The 17,515-nt window shown below is 41.5% G+C and overlaps 1 protein-coding gene across 5 annotated transcripts in view; it reads left to right on the top strand.

Annotated features, from left to right (window-relative positions):
- Nucleotides 1-15,667, top strand: part of phyhiplb (phytanoyl-CoA 2-hydroxylase interacting protein-like b) — a 33,713-nt gene extending 18,046 nt beyond the window's left edge. For 4 of the 5 annotated variants that reach the window (XM_055176154.2, XM_055176158.2, XM_055176156.2 and 1 more), the window contains exons 2-5: nt 8,444-8,640; nt 8,992-9,166; nt 9,336-9,453; nt 14,600-15,667. In XM_055176154.2, coding sequence (XP_055032129.1) covers nt 8,444-8,640; nt 8,992-9,166; nt 9,336-9,453; nt 14,600-15,137 — 1,028 coding nt within the window. In that variant the 3' untranslated portion in view covers nt 15,138-15,667. Of the gene's footprint in view, nt 1-1,818; nt 2,229-8,443; nt 8,641-8,991; nt 9,167-9,335; nt 9,454-14,599 lie in introns of those variants that run through there. The other variant, XM_055176157.2, reaches the window with a different exon arrangement.
- The last annotated feature ends 1,848 nt before the right edge of the window (nt 15,668-17,515 follow it).

The raw sequence follows: 17,515 nt of genomic DNA, 5'->3' as shown, positions 1-17,515 counted from the left end.
TCAGAGCTATTTAACCGAAAGCACTTATTGTCTATTGTAGCTCATTTTCATTTAAAGATGAAACATGCATTTTGGACATGCTAAAAGATCTGCAAGGTATTTTGAGCTGCAACTTCACAGACACATTCTAGGCACATCTAAGACTTATATTACATCTTGTAAAATGGCCATAATATGTGCCTTTTAAAGGAATAGTTCACATAAAATGACAATTTACTCATAATTTTATATTGAAATGCAGTCATGCTATCTTCTTATATGGGAGTCAACATGTTAAAGCATCCAAAAGCACACCCATCCATCATTAAAGTTATACAAATGACTCCATATATGTTAAAAAAAAAAAAATTTCCATATATGTTAAATCACTGAAGAGAAATGAAACGGTAGGTTTGTGACATAGCAGCACTAAATATGTAGGCACAACATCAGTAACTTAACATCTCATTTGTTCTTGTGTGTCTCACATGATAAAACATCACATGACTTCATATTTATACACCTACTGGAGTCATGGGTTACATTAATGATGGATGTGTGTGTCCTTTTTTGAGCTTTAACATTTTGAGGATAAAATGACGACATTTTATTTTTATTTACAAAGGAAGTCAAATACATCTGATGGCATCAGGGTGAGTAAAATAAAATTTTTGGTAAATTATTCTTTAAATCACACTGAAAAAAACAACTTGTAAAATTTACTTTAAAAAATCCTCGTAACAATTTGCACGAACTTTTTTTAAGTAAAATTTACTGCTTTTTTATAAACTTACCTACTAAAATCAAATAAAATTTACTTAAAATTGCATGATAAAACATATGTTAAATAATTAATTAAATGTTACTTAATTATTTTATTTAGAAGTTAGATTTATTTTAATCGTTTAGGTAAAGTCTATTAGGTTTTTTTTAAAATTTGAAGCATTGCTGTCCTAATATTAAATAAATCGTATTTTCTGTTTGTTATTTTCTTTAACATATTCCTATGGACCAAGTTATTTTTAGTGTTATAAATGGCATTATAACACAAAATTCATGACTGACAACAAGTCAGTCATTGAACAAACTTGATTCGGAACAGAATCGCACACAAACTGTGTTTCTGAGATGCATTATCAGCACTGTTGAGAGAATTACAATACAATGTTCTGAACAGGGTTCATGTAAAGAAACACTGATCACCTGAACGGTGACTTCACAAAATTATTATTTACAACAAAACAACATCAATAATATAAGAGCTTAAACCTTTATGACATTTTGCTAACAAATATTTAAGTAGTTAAAGTTCTTATCAGTTCTTATTCTGTGATAAAGCTTAAAAAATAAAAATATTCAGGCGCAAAGAATTGTGGGTATTCCTTACAACATGTGCAAATAAATGTAAGTAAATTTTACTTAGATTTTTTAGTTTAATGGATTTAATGTTTTTTTTGAGTAAAATGAACTAAGATTTTTTACTTGAATCTGCTAAAGTTTTTGATTAAAATTTACTTAATTATTTTAGGACTATGTACAGTGACTATAAAACAGTTAGATAATACAAGAAAATATATAATACACTTACTATTACCACACAGTTCATTTTGTACATGAATTAATTGTGTATTTATCATAATTTTACTTAGGAAAATATAGTTGTCATTAAATGTTATTATTACTATGTAAAAATTATGAGGGTTAATGTAATATATTTTACTACACCAAAAAGTTTTTTCAGTGCAGCCAAATTCAAGAATTTATACATAATGGAAATGTTTGTATTAACTCTTTAATTTTAATATGTTTGGTCGTGTGTTTTAGTTATGTGGGTGTGAATTGAGAGACTGCGGGCTGTGTTATTCATCACATCTTAATTTATTCTTCTATAGTTAAGAGAGCATCATCTTTTATAATAACATAGCAGAACTAAAATCTCTTTTTTCTTTCATCCTCTCAAGTACTATTGTTTTTGCTCTTTTATTTTACCATTAAAAATAGTTGCAGACAGTAATTCTCATCATTGAGACGTTAGGTCTCCTCCCCACTGTAGGCGGTGAATCTCTTGAGTTTTCGTTGTAAGAATGCATACTGCAGGCTAAAGATAAAGAGATGATTCAGCGCTGGTAACTACAGATCACACGTTCAGCTCTTCTCTGAAAGCATCTGCTAACCTTCAGATTCGTGAGGTTGGTGGGTGGGGTTTCTCTTCTGACCAAACCTCTTTTTATTTCTCGATGACTGGACAGGTAATGCAGCTCTAGGCATTTACTGGCTTTTCTCGCCTTATCTCTCAAGTTAATTCAGTCGTATTTCCCTTTAGAGTGTCTCGGCTCAATACACAAGGCCACCTTGGCACCAGTACAGAAGGGTTTGTTTGAATAGCTGGTGTTTGTTATTTAAAGGTTGTCATGCTGTAGACTGTGCTAAAGAGGATTCAAGCTGTATCGCTAAATAAGGAGTGCTGTTTTACTTCAGATGTTGACGTTGTGTGATTGTGTAGTTTGTGTTGATAAACTCTTTTGCAGGTTAAATGCCAGTTTTACTTATACTTTTCCACATGACAGAATAAATGATACTGAACACATAAAAACTATGTCGCTGTCCATTTCATAGTACCCCACGGGTCGGGTCGGGTCAGCTCACTTCCGGGGACTTTTCTACTGGGTACAGTACGTACTAGTACCCGATACTTTTAGTACCATTTTGAGGTTCAAAGTGAGCTGAGCTGATATGAAAACGTGACGTGAAAACACTGTAGATCACTGCAAGATAATGCAAGTAGCTTTAATTTCGTAAAGCATATACCATAAAGCATGTGCTTTCTCGAGCAAAACTGTTGTCGTCTGTGCTTTGTTGTAAGTTCCTAAACTTCCAAACTTTTAGTTGTGGAGAAACATCCACAGGCTGAGGATCAGGAACACTATACCAGTGTTTTCCAGACTTGCTGTTTTTGGCGGTACGTCCACATCGCCCACATCCGCATGTATGCATGGCATTTTTGCAACTTAAATGAGGCTCAGCGGAAGGCGTCGACTGACACCATGCGATGATAAACGCAATGTGCAAACATCTATTTGTGGTGGTCAATTTTGATTTTGTGGCGGACTGAGAAATAAATGAATGTGTGGGAAACACTGCATTCCAATGATGATCCCTCCCACTTTTTGTATGATGTCACAGCAGTAGGCATGCAGTGCAAATATAACGACACGCCTATAGTCCCTTCTACTCTGAAGTGATACTAAACTCAATGGAAAAGCTAACTGAGCCAAACTAAAAGGTGTGTTCGACATCGGCTGTGGCTGGATGTAACCGATCGGCGAGATTAGCCGCGTGCAGGCGGGGAGGAGCTGAAAACGGCGACGTGAAGTCGGACGCACTGTGGTTCCCGTAGTTTGCTGCATTTACGTCAGGCATGGCTGATCACGTGCCGTTTGCTTGCTTAATCGCATTAAACATGATTTGTAAGATGTAAACTACATAAAAAGTGAATTATACTGTTTTGAATGTCCGTGTATGAGCATGAGTGGAACTAAAGAGGCTTACAGCATCTGTTTTTACAAGAATAAAGTTCAACATAAGCATATTTTATTTAAATACCAATGTAGTGGGGTCTATGTTTTTTATCAATTTTATTTTGATGAAGATGACACAATATAACATCGCGACTACATGAAAATAGCTTTAACTGTTATAAAAATACAGATTTGTGAGCATTTGTGGAACTGAGGGCGTAAAAATAAACACGAAATACACGTGATTTTTGTCATCTGGTGAATCCGACCAATCGTGAAACAGCTGTGTCGTCATTACAGCCAGTGCAGCTCCTCTTCGCGAACTGCGCTGGCTAACTCAGGCGGCTGATCTCGAACCGCTCTCGCGGTACTTAAAAACCATATGACACAGTCACGTGCCTGCAGCGCCAGCTTAAGTCGGACAAAATTACTAACCGGAATGCACTGCTACAAGTCAGCCGCCGATCGGTCTGCGCAGCGCCGCATGAAGTCGAACACACCTAACGTGAGCTGACACAATCTGACATGTGCCAAAATCTAACTATTGGAATTAAGTTTTTTAAAGAAAGAAATTAATATGTTTGGCAAACTGTATTTTTGTCTCCAAAGTCATTTTAAACATTAAAAAATACAACTTCAGATTAAAATATTTTTAAGATCATGGGAAACATTTGAGTCAAGTGTTTCCAAATTTTTTACAGTAAAACTGAAGTGATAAAGTCGCACAGTTTAATCTAATATGAAAACGGATCTTCCAAAATAAATAAAAGGTTCATTTTGTTACGGGTAAATCCAGGTAAGACAGGAGCGGATCCAAATGCAGTGTGGTTTTATTAAAAAATGACAATAAACAAACAAAAACATAGCAGGTAATCCAAGAAGACAGGAACACGGAAAAACACCATAACATTGAACAACGATCGACCTCAGACACTGGAAACACTAGGCTTAAATACACAGAGAAATCAGGGAAAACAAGACACACCTGGGGAACAATCATCACACAGACCAATGAACAAAAGAACTACAAAGAACTACAGACATGGATGACACAGACATGACTTCAAAATAAGAGTACAAGACAGGGTACACAGACAGAGTTCATAACATAGCCCCCCCTCAAAGGGCGGCTTCCAGACGCCCCCCAGAAAACCCCAATGTAAAACAGTCTCGGCGGGGGGTGGCATGGAGGTGGACCGGGGGGCGGGTGGGGGGGCCAAGGCCATGAAAGTCCAAGGGCCAGGGCGGAGCCGTAGGCAAAGACAGGGACCAAGGCGGAGCCGCGGGCGGAGGCTGGAGCCAGGGCGGAGCCGCGGGCGGAGGCTGGAGCCAGGGCGGAGCCGCGGGCGGAGGCTGGAGCCAGGGCGGAGCCGCGGGCGGAGGCTGGAGCCAGGGCGGAGCCGCGGGCGGAGACAGGAACCAAGGCGGCGCCGCGGGCGGGGACAGGGACCAAGGCGGAGCAGCAGGCGGCGACAGGGACCAAGGCGGAGCCGCAGGCGGCGACAGGGACCAAGGCGGAGCCGCAGGCGGAGACAGGGACCAAGGAGGAGCCGCAGGCGGAGACAGGGACCAAGGAGGAGCCGCAGGCGGAGACAGGGACCAAGGAGGAGCCGGCAGAACTGGCAACCAGGGCGGAGCCGGCAGAGCGGGAACCCAGGGCGGAGCCGGCAGAGCGGGAACCCAGGGCGGAGCCGGCAGAGCGGGAAGCCAGGGCGGAGCCGGCAGGGCGGGAAGCCAGGGCGGAGCCGGCAGGGCGGGAAGCCAGGGCGGAGCCGGCAGGGCGGGAAGCCAGGGCGGAGCCGGCAGGGCGGGAAGCCAGGGCGGAGCCGGCAGGGCGGGAAGCCAGGGCGGAGCCGGCAGGGCGGGAAGCCAGGGCGGAGCCGGAGACCAGAGATGGACTGGATACCAGGGTGGTGCTGGTGGTATCATGAACCTGAGTAGAAGAGAACAGAGAGAGGCCCTCTGGGCCTGGTTAGACAGGGCAGTGAGTTCACATATTGACATCTCAGACCAGACAGTGAGGGCAAAGAGCTTGGGAACAGTCTTCTTAGGACATGCAGAGAGTTCAGCACTGGCCATAGTCTTGGTGACGACAAAGAGTCTCTGGGGCATCGCGGTGACCACACTAGCTGACCAATGGGGCTCAGATGACTCACTCGGCTCAGATGACTCACCCGGCTCAGATGACTCACCCGGCTCAGATGACTCACCCGGCTCAGATGACTCACCCGGCTCAGATGACTCACCCGGCTCAGATGACTCACCCGGCTCAGATGACTCACCCGGCTCAGATGACTCACCCGGCTCAGATGACTCACTCGGCTCAGATGACTCACTCGGCTCAGATGACTCACTCGGCTCAGAGGACACACTCGGCTCAGGGGAATCAGTAGACTCACTCGGCTCAGGGGAATCAGAGGACTCACTCGGCTCTGGGGACTCTGAGGACTCACTCGGCTCAGGGGAATCAGATGACTCACTCGGCTCAGGGGAATCAGATGACTCACTCGGCTCAGGGGAATCAGATGACTCACTCGGCTCAGGGGAATCAGATGACTCACTCGGCTCAGGGGAATCAGATGACTCACTCGGCTCAGGGGAATCAGATGACTCACTCGGCTCAGGGGAATCAGATGACTCACTCGGCTCAGGGGAATCAGATGACTCACTCGGCTCAGGGGAATCAGATGACTCACTCGGCTCAGGGGTATCAGACGTCTCACTCGGCTCAGTGGAATCAGATGACTCACACGTCTCAGGGGAATCAGATGACTCACTCGGCTCAGGGGAATCAGATGACTCACTCGGCTCAGGTGAATCAGATGACTCACTCGGCTCAGATGACTCACTCAGCTCAGGGGAATCAGAAGACTCACTCGGCTCAGGGGAATCAGAAGACTCACTCGGCTCAGGGGAATCAGAAGACTCACTCGGCTCAGGGGAATCAGATGACTCACTCGGCTCAGGGGAATCAGATGACTCACTCGGCTCAGGGGAATCAGATGACTCACTCGGCTCAGGGGAATCAGATGACTCACTCGGCTCAGGGGAATCAGATGACTCACTCGGCTCAGGGGAATCAGATGACTCACTCGGCTCAGGGGAATCAGATGACTCACTCGGCTCAGATGACTCACTCGGCTCAGGGGAATCAGAAGACTCACTCGGCTCAGGGGAATCAGAAGACTCACTCGGCTCAGGGGAATCGGAAGACTCACTCGGCTCAGGGGAATCGGAAGACTCACTCGGCTCAGAGGACTCGGGAGATTCACTCGGCTCAGAGGACTCGGGAGATTCACTCGGCTCAGAGGACTCGGGAGATTCACTCGGCTCAGAGGACTCGGGAGATTCACTCGGCTCAGAGGACTCGGGAGATTCACTCGGCTCAGAGGACTCGGGAGAGTCACTCGGCTCAGAGGACTCGGGAGATTCACTCGGCTCAGAGGACTCGGGAGATTCACTCGGCTCAGAGGACTCGGGAGATTCACTCGGCTCAGAGGACTCGTGTTCATGAGTCTGGTTGATCTGCCGTTGAACTGGTGAGCCACACACTGAAAAAACATAGCACAATGCCAGTGCTAACAGGGATGATTCACAAAGATTAAAAAGTTCTAGGAGCTCCGAGGCCTTCAGTAAATCAATGGGCACAAACAGTTTCAAGAGCTCTGTAGCTGTCTCATGTGATGTAACACACCTGCTGGCCGATGATTCACTTGGGGATCTGCTCGGGGACGATTCACTCGGAGATTGACTCAGGGAAGATTCACTCAGAGATTTACACAGGGAAAACTCACTCAGAGATTTACACAGGGAAGATTCACTCAGGAAAGATTCACTCGGAGATTCACTTGGGAAAGATTCACTCGGGAAAGACTCACTCGGGGATTCACTCGGGGATTCACTCGGGGATTCACTCGGGGATTCACTCGAGGACGCACTCGAAGACAAACTCGAGGACTCACTCGGGGATTCACTCGGGGATTCACTCGGGGATTCACTCGGCGAAGATTCACTCGAGAGAACGAGCGGTCCAGGGATTCTGGTCGCTCGGACAGTGATCAGCGGGTAATCCAACACACTGGAGATTAAGCAGCCGACCCGGGCTTTCACGGGATGAACCGGATAACCTGGTGACTTGTGCACCGGCTCAGACACGGCGGAAGTCATCTTGTGAGCGGGGTCGGACAAAACACAGGGAAACCTTGGAAGCACGAGGGGAAACACACAGGGGAGCGAGGAATTGCTGCTGGATCCTTAATGGTCGATCGTTCTGTTACGGGTAAATCCAGGTAAGACAGGAGCGGATCCAAATGCAGTGTGGTTTTATTAAAAAATGACAATAAACAAACAAAAACATAGCAGGTAATCCAAGAAGACAGGAACACGGAAAAACACCATAACATTGAGCAACGATCGACCTCAGACACTGGAAACACTAGGCTTAAATACACAGAGTAATCAGGGAAAACAAGACACACCTGGGGAACAATCATCACACAGACCAATGAACAAAAGAACTACAAAGAACTACAGACATGGATAACACAGACATGACTTCAAAATAAGAGTACAAGACAGGGTACACAGACAGAGTTCATAACACATTTGCTCTTCCTGTGGACGTTTTTGAGAAGTATTAAATGGCTCAGCATGATTTGTTACCAGCTATTGCTTGTTAGGTGTTAATAAAGAAAGTACATTTTCATTTCATCTAGTCAGCATTTCTGGACAGACGCCCCTCAGTGTAAAATGAGTCATCTTTTTGTTTTCTCTTTTGGTTTTCCTATGAAAGCAAGAGAGCATATTTTTCAAAATTCTGATCGCATTGCTAAGATACATTTTTATTTTAAATTGAGAATTTGTTCGAAGTCCTGATGTTCTGCTTCAAGTAAGACAAACAAGCATTTTCTCAGACTGTCCTGTTTGTTTTCTCAATCGTCTCTTAGGAAATAAATCCCTGGACAGCGGCATCGCAGAGATGGAGGAACTTCCTGTTCCCCAGAACATTAAAATCAGTAACATCACATGTGACTCCTTCAAGATCTGCTGGGACATGGACTCAAAGGTCAGAGAGCGAATCACACACTACTTCATCGATCTCAACAAGAAAGAAAACAAAAACGCCAACAAGTTCAAACACAAGGTGCGTGGTCTTACCTTCAATTTTACTCTCTTTACAGCAGACCTGCTTAATAACATTACCATGTTTCACATGTTTGAATAAAGCCTGCTTGTGTTATTACTATTAGATCTGCTTAATCATTATTGTTTAAAATGCATATAAGTTCATGTACATTATGCCACTTTTTTGGCATTAAGATGACTGGGCTGAATATTTTTACCCTACATTTGATTGTCACTGTGGTACAGTAGATTGTTTTAAGGTAAATACATTTTTTGATAGACATGGTTTGTACAGGAAAATAAAGTTGTTTATGAAGCAAAATTAAAATTCAATGTCTAGAGAATCTGATTCAGGATCTGTTCTCTACAGGACGTTCCTACTAAGCTGGTAGCTAAAGCGGTTCCTCTGCCCATGACAGTAAGAGGACATTGGTTTCTAAGTCCACGAACTGAATACACTGTTGCTGTTCAGACCGCATCCAAACAGGGTGATGGAGACTACGCTGTTTCCGAATGGAGTGAGATCATTGAATTCTGTACAGCCGGTGAGATGCATTTCAATGCTTTCTAATTCGACTTCAACCTGAACAAGCATTTATTTCTAGATGAAGTGATATAATCTTTTTTTAAGGATGTATTGTTGCTATGGTTTCCATGGTTAGGTCATTTATTGGCTGTTATTATCTCTCCTCTTCATTTCTTTATCGTCCACAGATTACTCTACTGCTCATCTCACACAGTTGTTGGAGAAAGCTGAAGTCATCGCCGGCAGAATGCTGCGCTTCTCCGTCTTCTACAGAAACCAGAATCAGGAGTACTTTGACCATGCCAGGTGTGTGCTTACCCACTGCTAACTAACCCAACATTAAAGTGACAATTTCCCTAAAAATTAACTATTATTATTATTGTCCGATTCACTTTTTAAAATTTCCTTTGTGTAAGTGTGTATTTGTACATGTTAAAGCAACACCAAAGAGTTTTTGCTCTTTGCTCCCCCTACAGGTTAGAAGCATAATTGTCCATTACCCACTGTCATAAATACTGAGGCATAGCTGGCTCTGATTGGATTGTAGGTCTGCAGTAAAACAAGTTTTTGTAGTTTTCACTCGAACTACAGGACCGCTATCCGACAGTTGTTAACTTCTTTAGTGCGGTTTTGGGCCGATAGAGGGCTGCAAAGCGAATGTGAAAGTGCCGTTTACCCTGTTTCGAGTGGATGAACGACTGAAACTGTTTTGGAAGCGTTATTTTAAGGTAAAAAAAATCTTTGGTGTTGCTTTAACGATATGCAGAAGGTACAAACCCCAAAGTAAACGATGACGCGATTTATCGTCTCCAATATAAATCTTTTTTCTTGGACTACAACAAACCCACGGAATGTAGGCAACAGTTTAATTCCTGGGATTGTTGATGTAGACAAGACCGACATAATCATAATTCCTCCCGCTTCGAACTCAGGCTGTAAGTTAACTCCTGCATTGCATTGTGAGCGAATCTTTCAAACATACTAAGGAGCGTCACATTTCCTGCTGACGTCAGAGGTATTCAGACCAATCACAACGTACAGATTAGCTGGCCAATCAGGCACACAGCGCTTTTCAAATCCGTGCGTTTCAGAAAGAGAGTAAAATCTGGAGCTACAAAAATGTACGGTATGTGGAAAATAATGCATTTTTAAACATAAATCACGCGAGCAGATTGTATTATACCAAATACACAATGAAATAGGTGCTCTTTAATAAACTGTAAGCATTTCTAGACGTTACAGTGATTCAGATAAGAACACGCTGTATTAGAACACACCCTTTAAATCCCACAGCGACTTAAATTAAAATGTCTGATGTAGCTTTTTATATTACAGATCATCTTTCTTCCCTGTTGAATTTATTTGCCCGTCTCCTGTTTTGGCTCAGTAACATTCTGTGCTGATTTAGACTTTTATTAGAAGCAATATTGAATTAAAATAATGATTTAGTGAGGATCTGTAGCTGTATTTAAATTAAAAGTTCTTGGGTCACAATACGCAATTAGGTTTAAGTGACTTACATTAATCTGACTTTAACAATTTTATGAACGCAGACGTCAGCCGTTCTGTCTTTACAGAAGTTTGTTCTGTTAAAGTGAATGTATTTGACTAAGATGCTTCATTAAATCTGCTTTCTCCAGAATAAAATAACATAAAACATTCATTAAAAGGCACCACTGAATTGAATCCATTAGAAAAGAAAGAGATTCGAAATCATTCGTATCACTGTAAAGTTTCATCTTTCAATCAATATCATACTGTATTCATCTCATTCTATCTATCAGTGCTGCATTTGACCTACACTGAATGATGATCTGGGTTGTTTGTGTGGCAGATGCTTTTATCCAAAGCAACTCACAGTGAAGATATTAAATGTCTTATTTTAATCTGTATATAAAAGATATATTAAGAGTTTAGATGCAAAACCCTCTAAGTATGTCCGACATGTTTTCTTGTAAATTAGTATTTTTAGGGGCCGTTCACATATCGCATCGTTTGCGCACTTTTTCCAGGTGCATCCGCACCGCATAGAGTTAAAAACATCTCAACTTTTCAGAATGTCGCAAGGGCACCGCAGGTCATGTGACAAGAACCTAGGTGCCTAGCGTTTCCATTCATTTTTAGGCGTGACATGTGAACGGTCCCTTACTCAGGCTCTTATGTTCAAGTTCAGTTAACAACACTGGTGTGCATCTTGTGACAAAACAATGTAACGGATATATGTTAAAATATGTCAGTGCAAGATGTTTTTAAAGGGACATTCCACTTTTTTTGAAAAATGCTCATTTTCCAGCTTCCCTAGAGTTAAACATTTGATTCTTACCGTTTTGGAATCTATTCAGCTGATCTCCAGGTCTGGCGCTAGCACTTTTAGCATAGCTTAGCACAATCCAATCTGATTAGACCATAAGCAGCATCACGCTAAAATATAACCAAAGAGTTTCAATATTTTTCCTATTTAAAACTTGACCCTTAGGAAAAATATTGAACTCTTTGGTTATTTTTTAAAGCGATGCTAATAATCTAATCAGATTCAATAGATTATGCTAAGCTATGCTAAAAGTGTTAGCACCAGACCTGGAGATCAGCTGAATGGATTTCAAAACTGTAAGAATCAAATGTTTAACTCTAGGGGAGCTGGAAAATGAGCAGATTTTCAAAAAAGTGGAGTGTCCCTTTAAATTAAGACAGCTCAAACATGCATTTAAGTCTTGGACTAGGAAAAGCCCTGTCCGGGAAACCACCACTATATGTTTATTAAAACTATCCTGGTAGTGTAATTATTTCATTCATTCATTCAATCATATGTTTCAATCGTATGTTTTTAATTGACCCACAGGTAAGAATAATGAGAAACTCAAAGAAAACAAACTGGAAAAGTTAATCGAGAGTCATCAACTAATTATCTTAATGTCAAACCTGCATGACTCTCAAACAAACAAACCATGTTTAGCAAAACCATACATGTCAAAAATGACAAAAAGCATCATAAAATCAGAGACTATCCTCAAAAAATAACAACCTTAGACATCAAGGTACGTGTAAAGGATTAGCACAAATGGATGAAGCCAAAGATCATATTGATGAACTGACGTTTGTGGAGCTTTGTTGTGGTGAGTAGGCGAGAGGGGTTTGTCAATATAATCTTTGGCTTTGTCCATTTGTGCTTTTCAATAGAGAGAAAGGTCACACATTGACATACTGGTTTTGTGCTGGTCATGACGCTCATTGGGCATCATTTATCAACAGATTTGATTGTAAAGTGTACGTACGCAAAAATCTATGTCAAAGTCAGGGTCTGAGCAGACGTACGCACTTTCCTTTTTCCGATTGCAGATGCAGGGTTTTTGAAATATAAGCCATTCTTGCTGTTCGAAAAGAATTTAAACATTGACAGGTGCTCTTTTTTATATATCTATGACATTAATTAGGCATCGCTTAAAGGCGGAGATCTGAAACTGTTTATCTGCGCAATATTTCAAGCTCATTTGCGAAATTATACATATTACGTCTAAAAGTGAGGCGTGTGTGCGTTTTCTATGCATGCTTTTGAGAAATGATTGTAAGATCAAATTTAGGGCGTTTTTATAAATGACTCCCCACACGATACTTAAACTTTGTTACACAGCGACCTGCGTAATATATCGTTGCACAAGCTTGCGTCTTATGCATATGAATGGAAGTCAATAGAACGAATGTAGTGTCACTGCGGCTTTAACTAACGTAATAATGCAATTGGTCATGAGACACACAAGAGCCAATGCTATTTCACAATCAATCCCAATGCATCTGATCATAGCAAAATTATATCCCAATGTATAATTTTATACCCTGATATATTAAGTTTCACCTGCTGCCAGTAGAGGTGCTAATTTAGTAAACTAGAGCCCTGCACGGGCCTTAAATCTAGGCCCTGGCCCGGCCCTGGCCCTGGCCCGCTTAAGCCCTAGCCCAGCCCTTGTCCGACAGGTTATCAGAATTCTTAGCCCGAGTCCGACCCGAGTCCGGAATTTTGAATCCTCCCCATTAGAAATCTGTGACCACAGATAGTAGTCACTGCATGTGCTGTTTGCTGTGACGTTTTTTATGAGAGCAAACCATTTGATTTGATATGTAGAACTTGAAATAAAACTTACCGGGGAGAAGTTAATGAGATCTCTATCGTCTCTGTTGCTACGTGACGCGACATTTATTTATTATTTTAAATCCATTTACAAGATAAATATATATATATATATACATTTTTATATTTTACAATCATAAATGTCCATCAAAAGGTTATTTTAATTAAATTGAAAAAGATGGAGAAGGCTAAAAAAGCCTGAGGTCCAACTCGCTTAAAATGTGCCCGAAACCCAACCGAGGGGCATAAAAAGGTCGGGTCCCGTCGGGCTTGGGCTGAAATTCAGGGCTCTATAGAAAATGCATCTCTTGGTCGTATGGGGGAATGAACAAATGACCAAAACAATCGTACAGGTTGGAGGATAGGTTGTAAAATCCAATTACAGTCCATGTGACTTGTGTGTTGTATTCATGTGCAAGTCTTACAACTCATATGGCAGCTTTGTATGTATCATTTATGTTCACATATTGAAATTTTAATGTTACACAGGTTTAAATGTGAGCAAAAGAGATTTGAGAGGATGTTAAAGCAAATACTTAAGTGATAGTTTTATGGATCCTGTCCTTCACAGCAGCATGGAAGGAGCACAGCATGAAAGTTGTGCTAACATCTGCTTGTTTATCACAGATTGTAATATCATATGAGTAATAAAATTATTAATCCGATTCACATTTTTGTTTCCAGGGGCGGACTTACCAATTAGGCAAAGGTCGGCAATTGCCTTGGGCCCCGCGTTACCAAGGGGCCCCAAAACGCAGGGGTGTACTTGATGAGCTGCCACTTTTTGCCCCTGGTTATCATCAAAATTCCCAGAAGACTATCATAATTTTGTTTAACTAGGAATTCTATTAAAACATCTTTTATGTTTTTCAGTATATTCCCATAAAAGGTTTGAACGTTATTATTACATATGCACGAATCCGCCCCCATTATAGTTTAGAGTGGATCATTCCATGCATTACCGCATATGTGCGCGTAGCTCAAATCAACAAGTTTCAACCTCAATGGGGGCTGGAACTTAGGTAACCTCGAGAAAAAAAGAGATAGAGATAGCGATGAGAAAGAGATAGAAAATACAGTAAAGGGTGCATAGTTAGGGCCCCGACACACATGGTTTTGCCTTGGGCCCCCAAATCACTAAATCCGCCCCTGTTTGTTTCATGAGAACTTTTTATATATGAATGATTGAAAGAGCAGATTGCAGCTCATTCAGTGAGTTCAATAACTAGTACAGTTACACAAGGGCACGACAAAATAGTTTGTTCAGCATCTCTGAATAACAACTCCACAATTGTATTTGTCATTTACAGTCAAGTTTGTTTTTTACAGGGAGACGCAGAACAACAAAATGTTGCCGTCAGTGAAGGATAACAGTGGGAGTCACGGTTCACCCATCAGCGGGAAACTGGAGGGAATCTTTTTCAGCTGTAACACCGAATTTAACACAGGCAAACCCCCACAGGACTCGCCGTACGGCCGCCTCCGTTTCCAGGTGCCGGCCGAAGAGCTCTTCAATCCCAACACAAACCTGTATTTCGCAGACTTCTACTGCATGTACACCGCCTACCATTACGTGATCTTAGTGATCACTCCGGAAGGCTCTCCGGGGGACGAGTTCTGCAAGCAGCGCCTCCCTGCGCTGGACATCACCAACAACCGTTTTTTGACCTGCGTGCGGGATGAAGACGGGCATCTGCTGTTTCATCACGCTCAGGATCTGATCCTGGAGGTCATCTACACCGATCCTGTGGATCTGAGCCTGGGTACGGTAGCCGAGATCCGCGGCCACCAGCTCATGAGTCTCTCCACGGTCAACGCCAAGAAAGATCCCAGCTGCAAGACCTGCAACATCAGCGTGGGACGCTAAATGCTCTGCTGCCATGAACAGCACAGACCTTTAGCCGTTCCTCCTTACCCATAATGCACTTCTCCATAGCATGTGTCTGAAAGCAAATTCATTTTCCTTTTTTCTATCTGTGTTGGGACGTTAACTTATTCATTCACCCCTGTCAATCATAGTGCTTGTTTAACACTATCGGCTAATGATTAAATAGCAGCATTGTAAGAGTTTACCAAAAATTTAACACAAATGACGTCACAGCAGTCACATAGTCAAGGCGAGCGATTTTACGAGGCATTATGAATGTTCGATCCTCGGATATCTCTAAAACTGAGATTGGACGCAGCATCTGTAGCACGATTGCAAAAACCTCAACATTAGCACACGACTGTTCTTCAAGCAGTGTTTCATGTTATTTATTCCGACCCGTTCAGTATACTGTGATATAAGAAACGCGTAGACGTGTAGATAGAAAAATATTTATTTTTTAACTGGTGAATAGAAAAAAATGAACAGAACCAGAAGTGCACAATACAAAAGACTGGTGGTGGTGGTGGTATTGGTGGAAAAGAACAGGTTGACAGAAAAGCAAATATATATATATATACATACATGTAGATATATATTTACTATATAAACCCATGTAGATTTACATGCACTAGAGCTAACATTCGAAAGCTACATTTGTCATTGTGGACGTGAACGGCAAATAAAGCATCTGAGATGGTAAACATGACACAGAATAACCACACCTGATTGTAGCACAATTCAACAGTTTTACAGTACGCTGGTTGGCATGCAAAGACACCACACAGAGATTGTAATAGTTCATTGCAGTAGAGCCGTCGTAGAAAGAAAGACATTGAATTGTTTAGATTTAAATGAGAGTAGCTACTTGAGCAGAATTGCACTTAAAGCGCATATCCGCTTCTTTATGAACATATCTCCTATCTGCTTTGGGCTTCAGTATTGTTTTTTAACCGTAACGTGATTGGACAGTGTTTGAACTGGTGTAATGTCACTATTTGTTTTCCTCTGTAGCGTACTTTAAAGACAATATTCGTCTCATATACTATAGATATCTTTTGAAAAATAAAATCCTTAGCTTTATATCTTTGCTATCCTTATCTTTTAATCCTATCAGCCTTTTTTATGCTATAGGTACAACTTTTTCAGATGCAGTACATGCAATGAACCTGTGTTAGTTCATACACTGCAAACATCACTGTTGGTTACTGTATTTATATGTTTGGGAAACCACTGAAACTTGCATACAGTAATTAATTACAGTAAGTGCTTAATGTTGGTTTCTATCTGCTTGTTAAGTCACAATGTAAGGAGTACCGTTTCAAGTTCCAAGCCTAAAATCCCAACAGCCGTTTTGTGCACCGTTTAATAGAGGTCTTAAAGGAAAACATCACAGTTTTTCAATGTTTTGCTGTGTTCTTGCCTCAACTTGGTCAAATTAATACATACCTATCTTTTTTCAATACGTGCACTTAAAGGTGAGATATTTGCAGTAAAATGTCCAAAAACCACTAGGCCAGTGTTATATATTTTGTCCAGCTGATTACTATCAATATCTGTAATGTTTTCAACTACTTGTAAACTGTGAGAAAATTGCCATTCAAAACATTGACACGGGGCAGTGCAGTCTCCTGTCAATGACGTTAATATCCATGTGACCCTTTGTCACCACCTTTACTGACGTAAAAACCACATGACAACAGTGGTCGAGTTCGAAAAAATAAAATGGCGGCCAAAGAAGCGACTGGAGCACAAATTTAGTGTAAATAAACGTATTTTTACACATTTTAATTGCATTTCTAGCAAGAAATTAGTATTGTAGTTTTCAAATATGTGATTAGTTATCACAAAGGCGCTCTCTGTTTATATTTCAAACACGCTGCCTTTGAAGTGCGTCGGAAAGCCTTTCTCTGAGCTGCCTTCATGCCTCCGAAGTCATTTCCTAATGAGGCAGCGAGGCAACTGCCTTGAGTTTTCGGACGCAGCCAATGTTGTGGACAAATGCTACATGTGTGGGACAAAATAAAACATGCCGATTTTTTAAGCAGATAAATTTAGATTAATTTAGAAGCCAAGGTGGAAGTGCTGCAAACTAAGTGCTCCTTCGCCATACAATATAGTTCTCATTTTTTATTTGCTTAAAAAATCCCCACGTTTTATTTTGTGCCACCATACTTACTCGTGTAACTACTCATGTAACAGTCTTTAAATAGGGAAAACATGGAAGTGTTTGGTGGCTTCTAAATTCATCCCTGTTTGGATCCTAAGGAATGAATGGGGCTACTAAATGTTAACACATTCACAACGCACTGTACAAAGATTAAATCCACTCATTGAATAAAGATAGGTATGTGTTTATTTGTCTGGGTTGAGGTGGG

The sequence above is a fragment of the Misgurnus anguillicaudatus genome, chromosome 4 (assembly GCF_027580225.2).
Source record: "Misgurnus anguillicaudatus chromosome 4, ASM2758022v2, whole genome shotgun sequence".
Lineage (NCBI taxonomy): Eukaryota > Metazoa > Chordata > Actinopteri > Cypriniformes > Cobitidae > Misgurnus > Misgurnus anguillicaudatus.
This window is presented reverse-complemented; position numbering and strand designations above follow the sequence as displayed.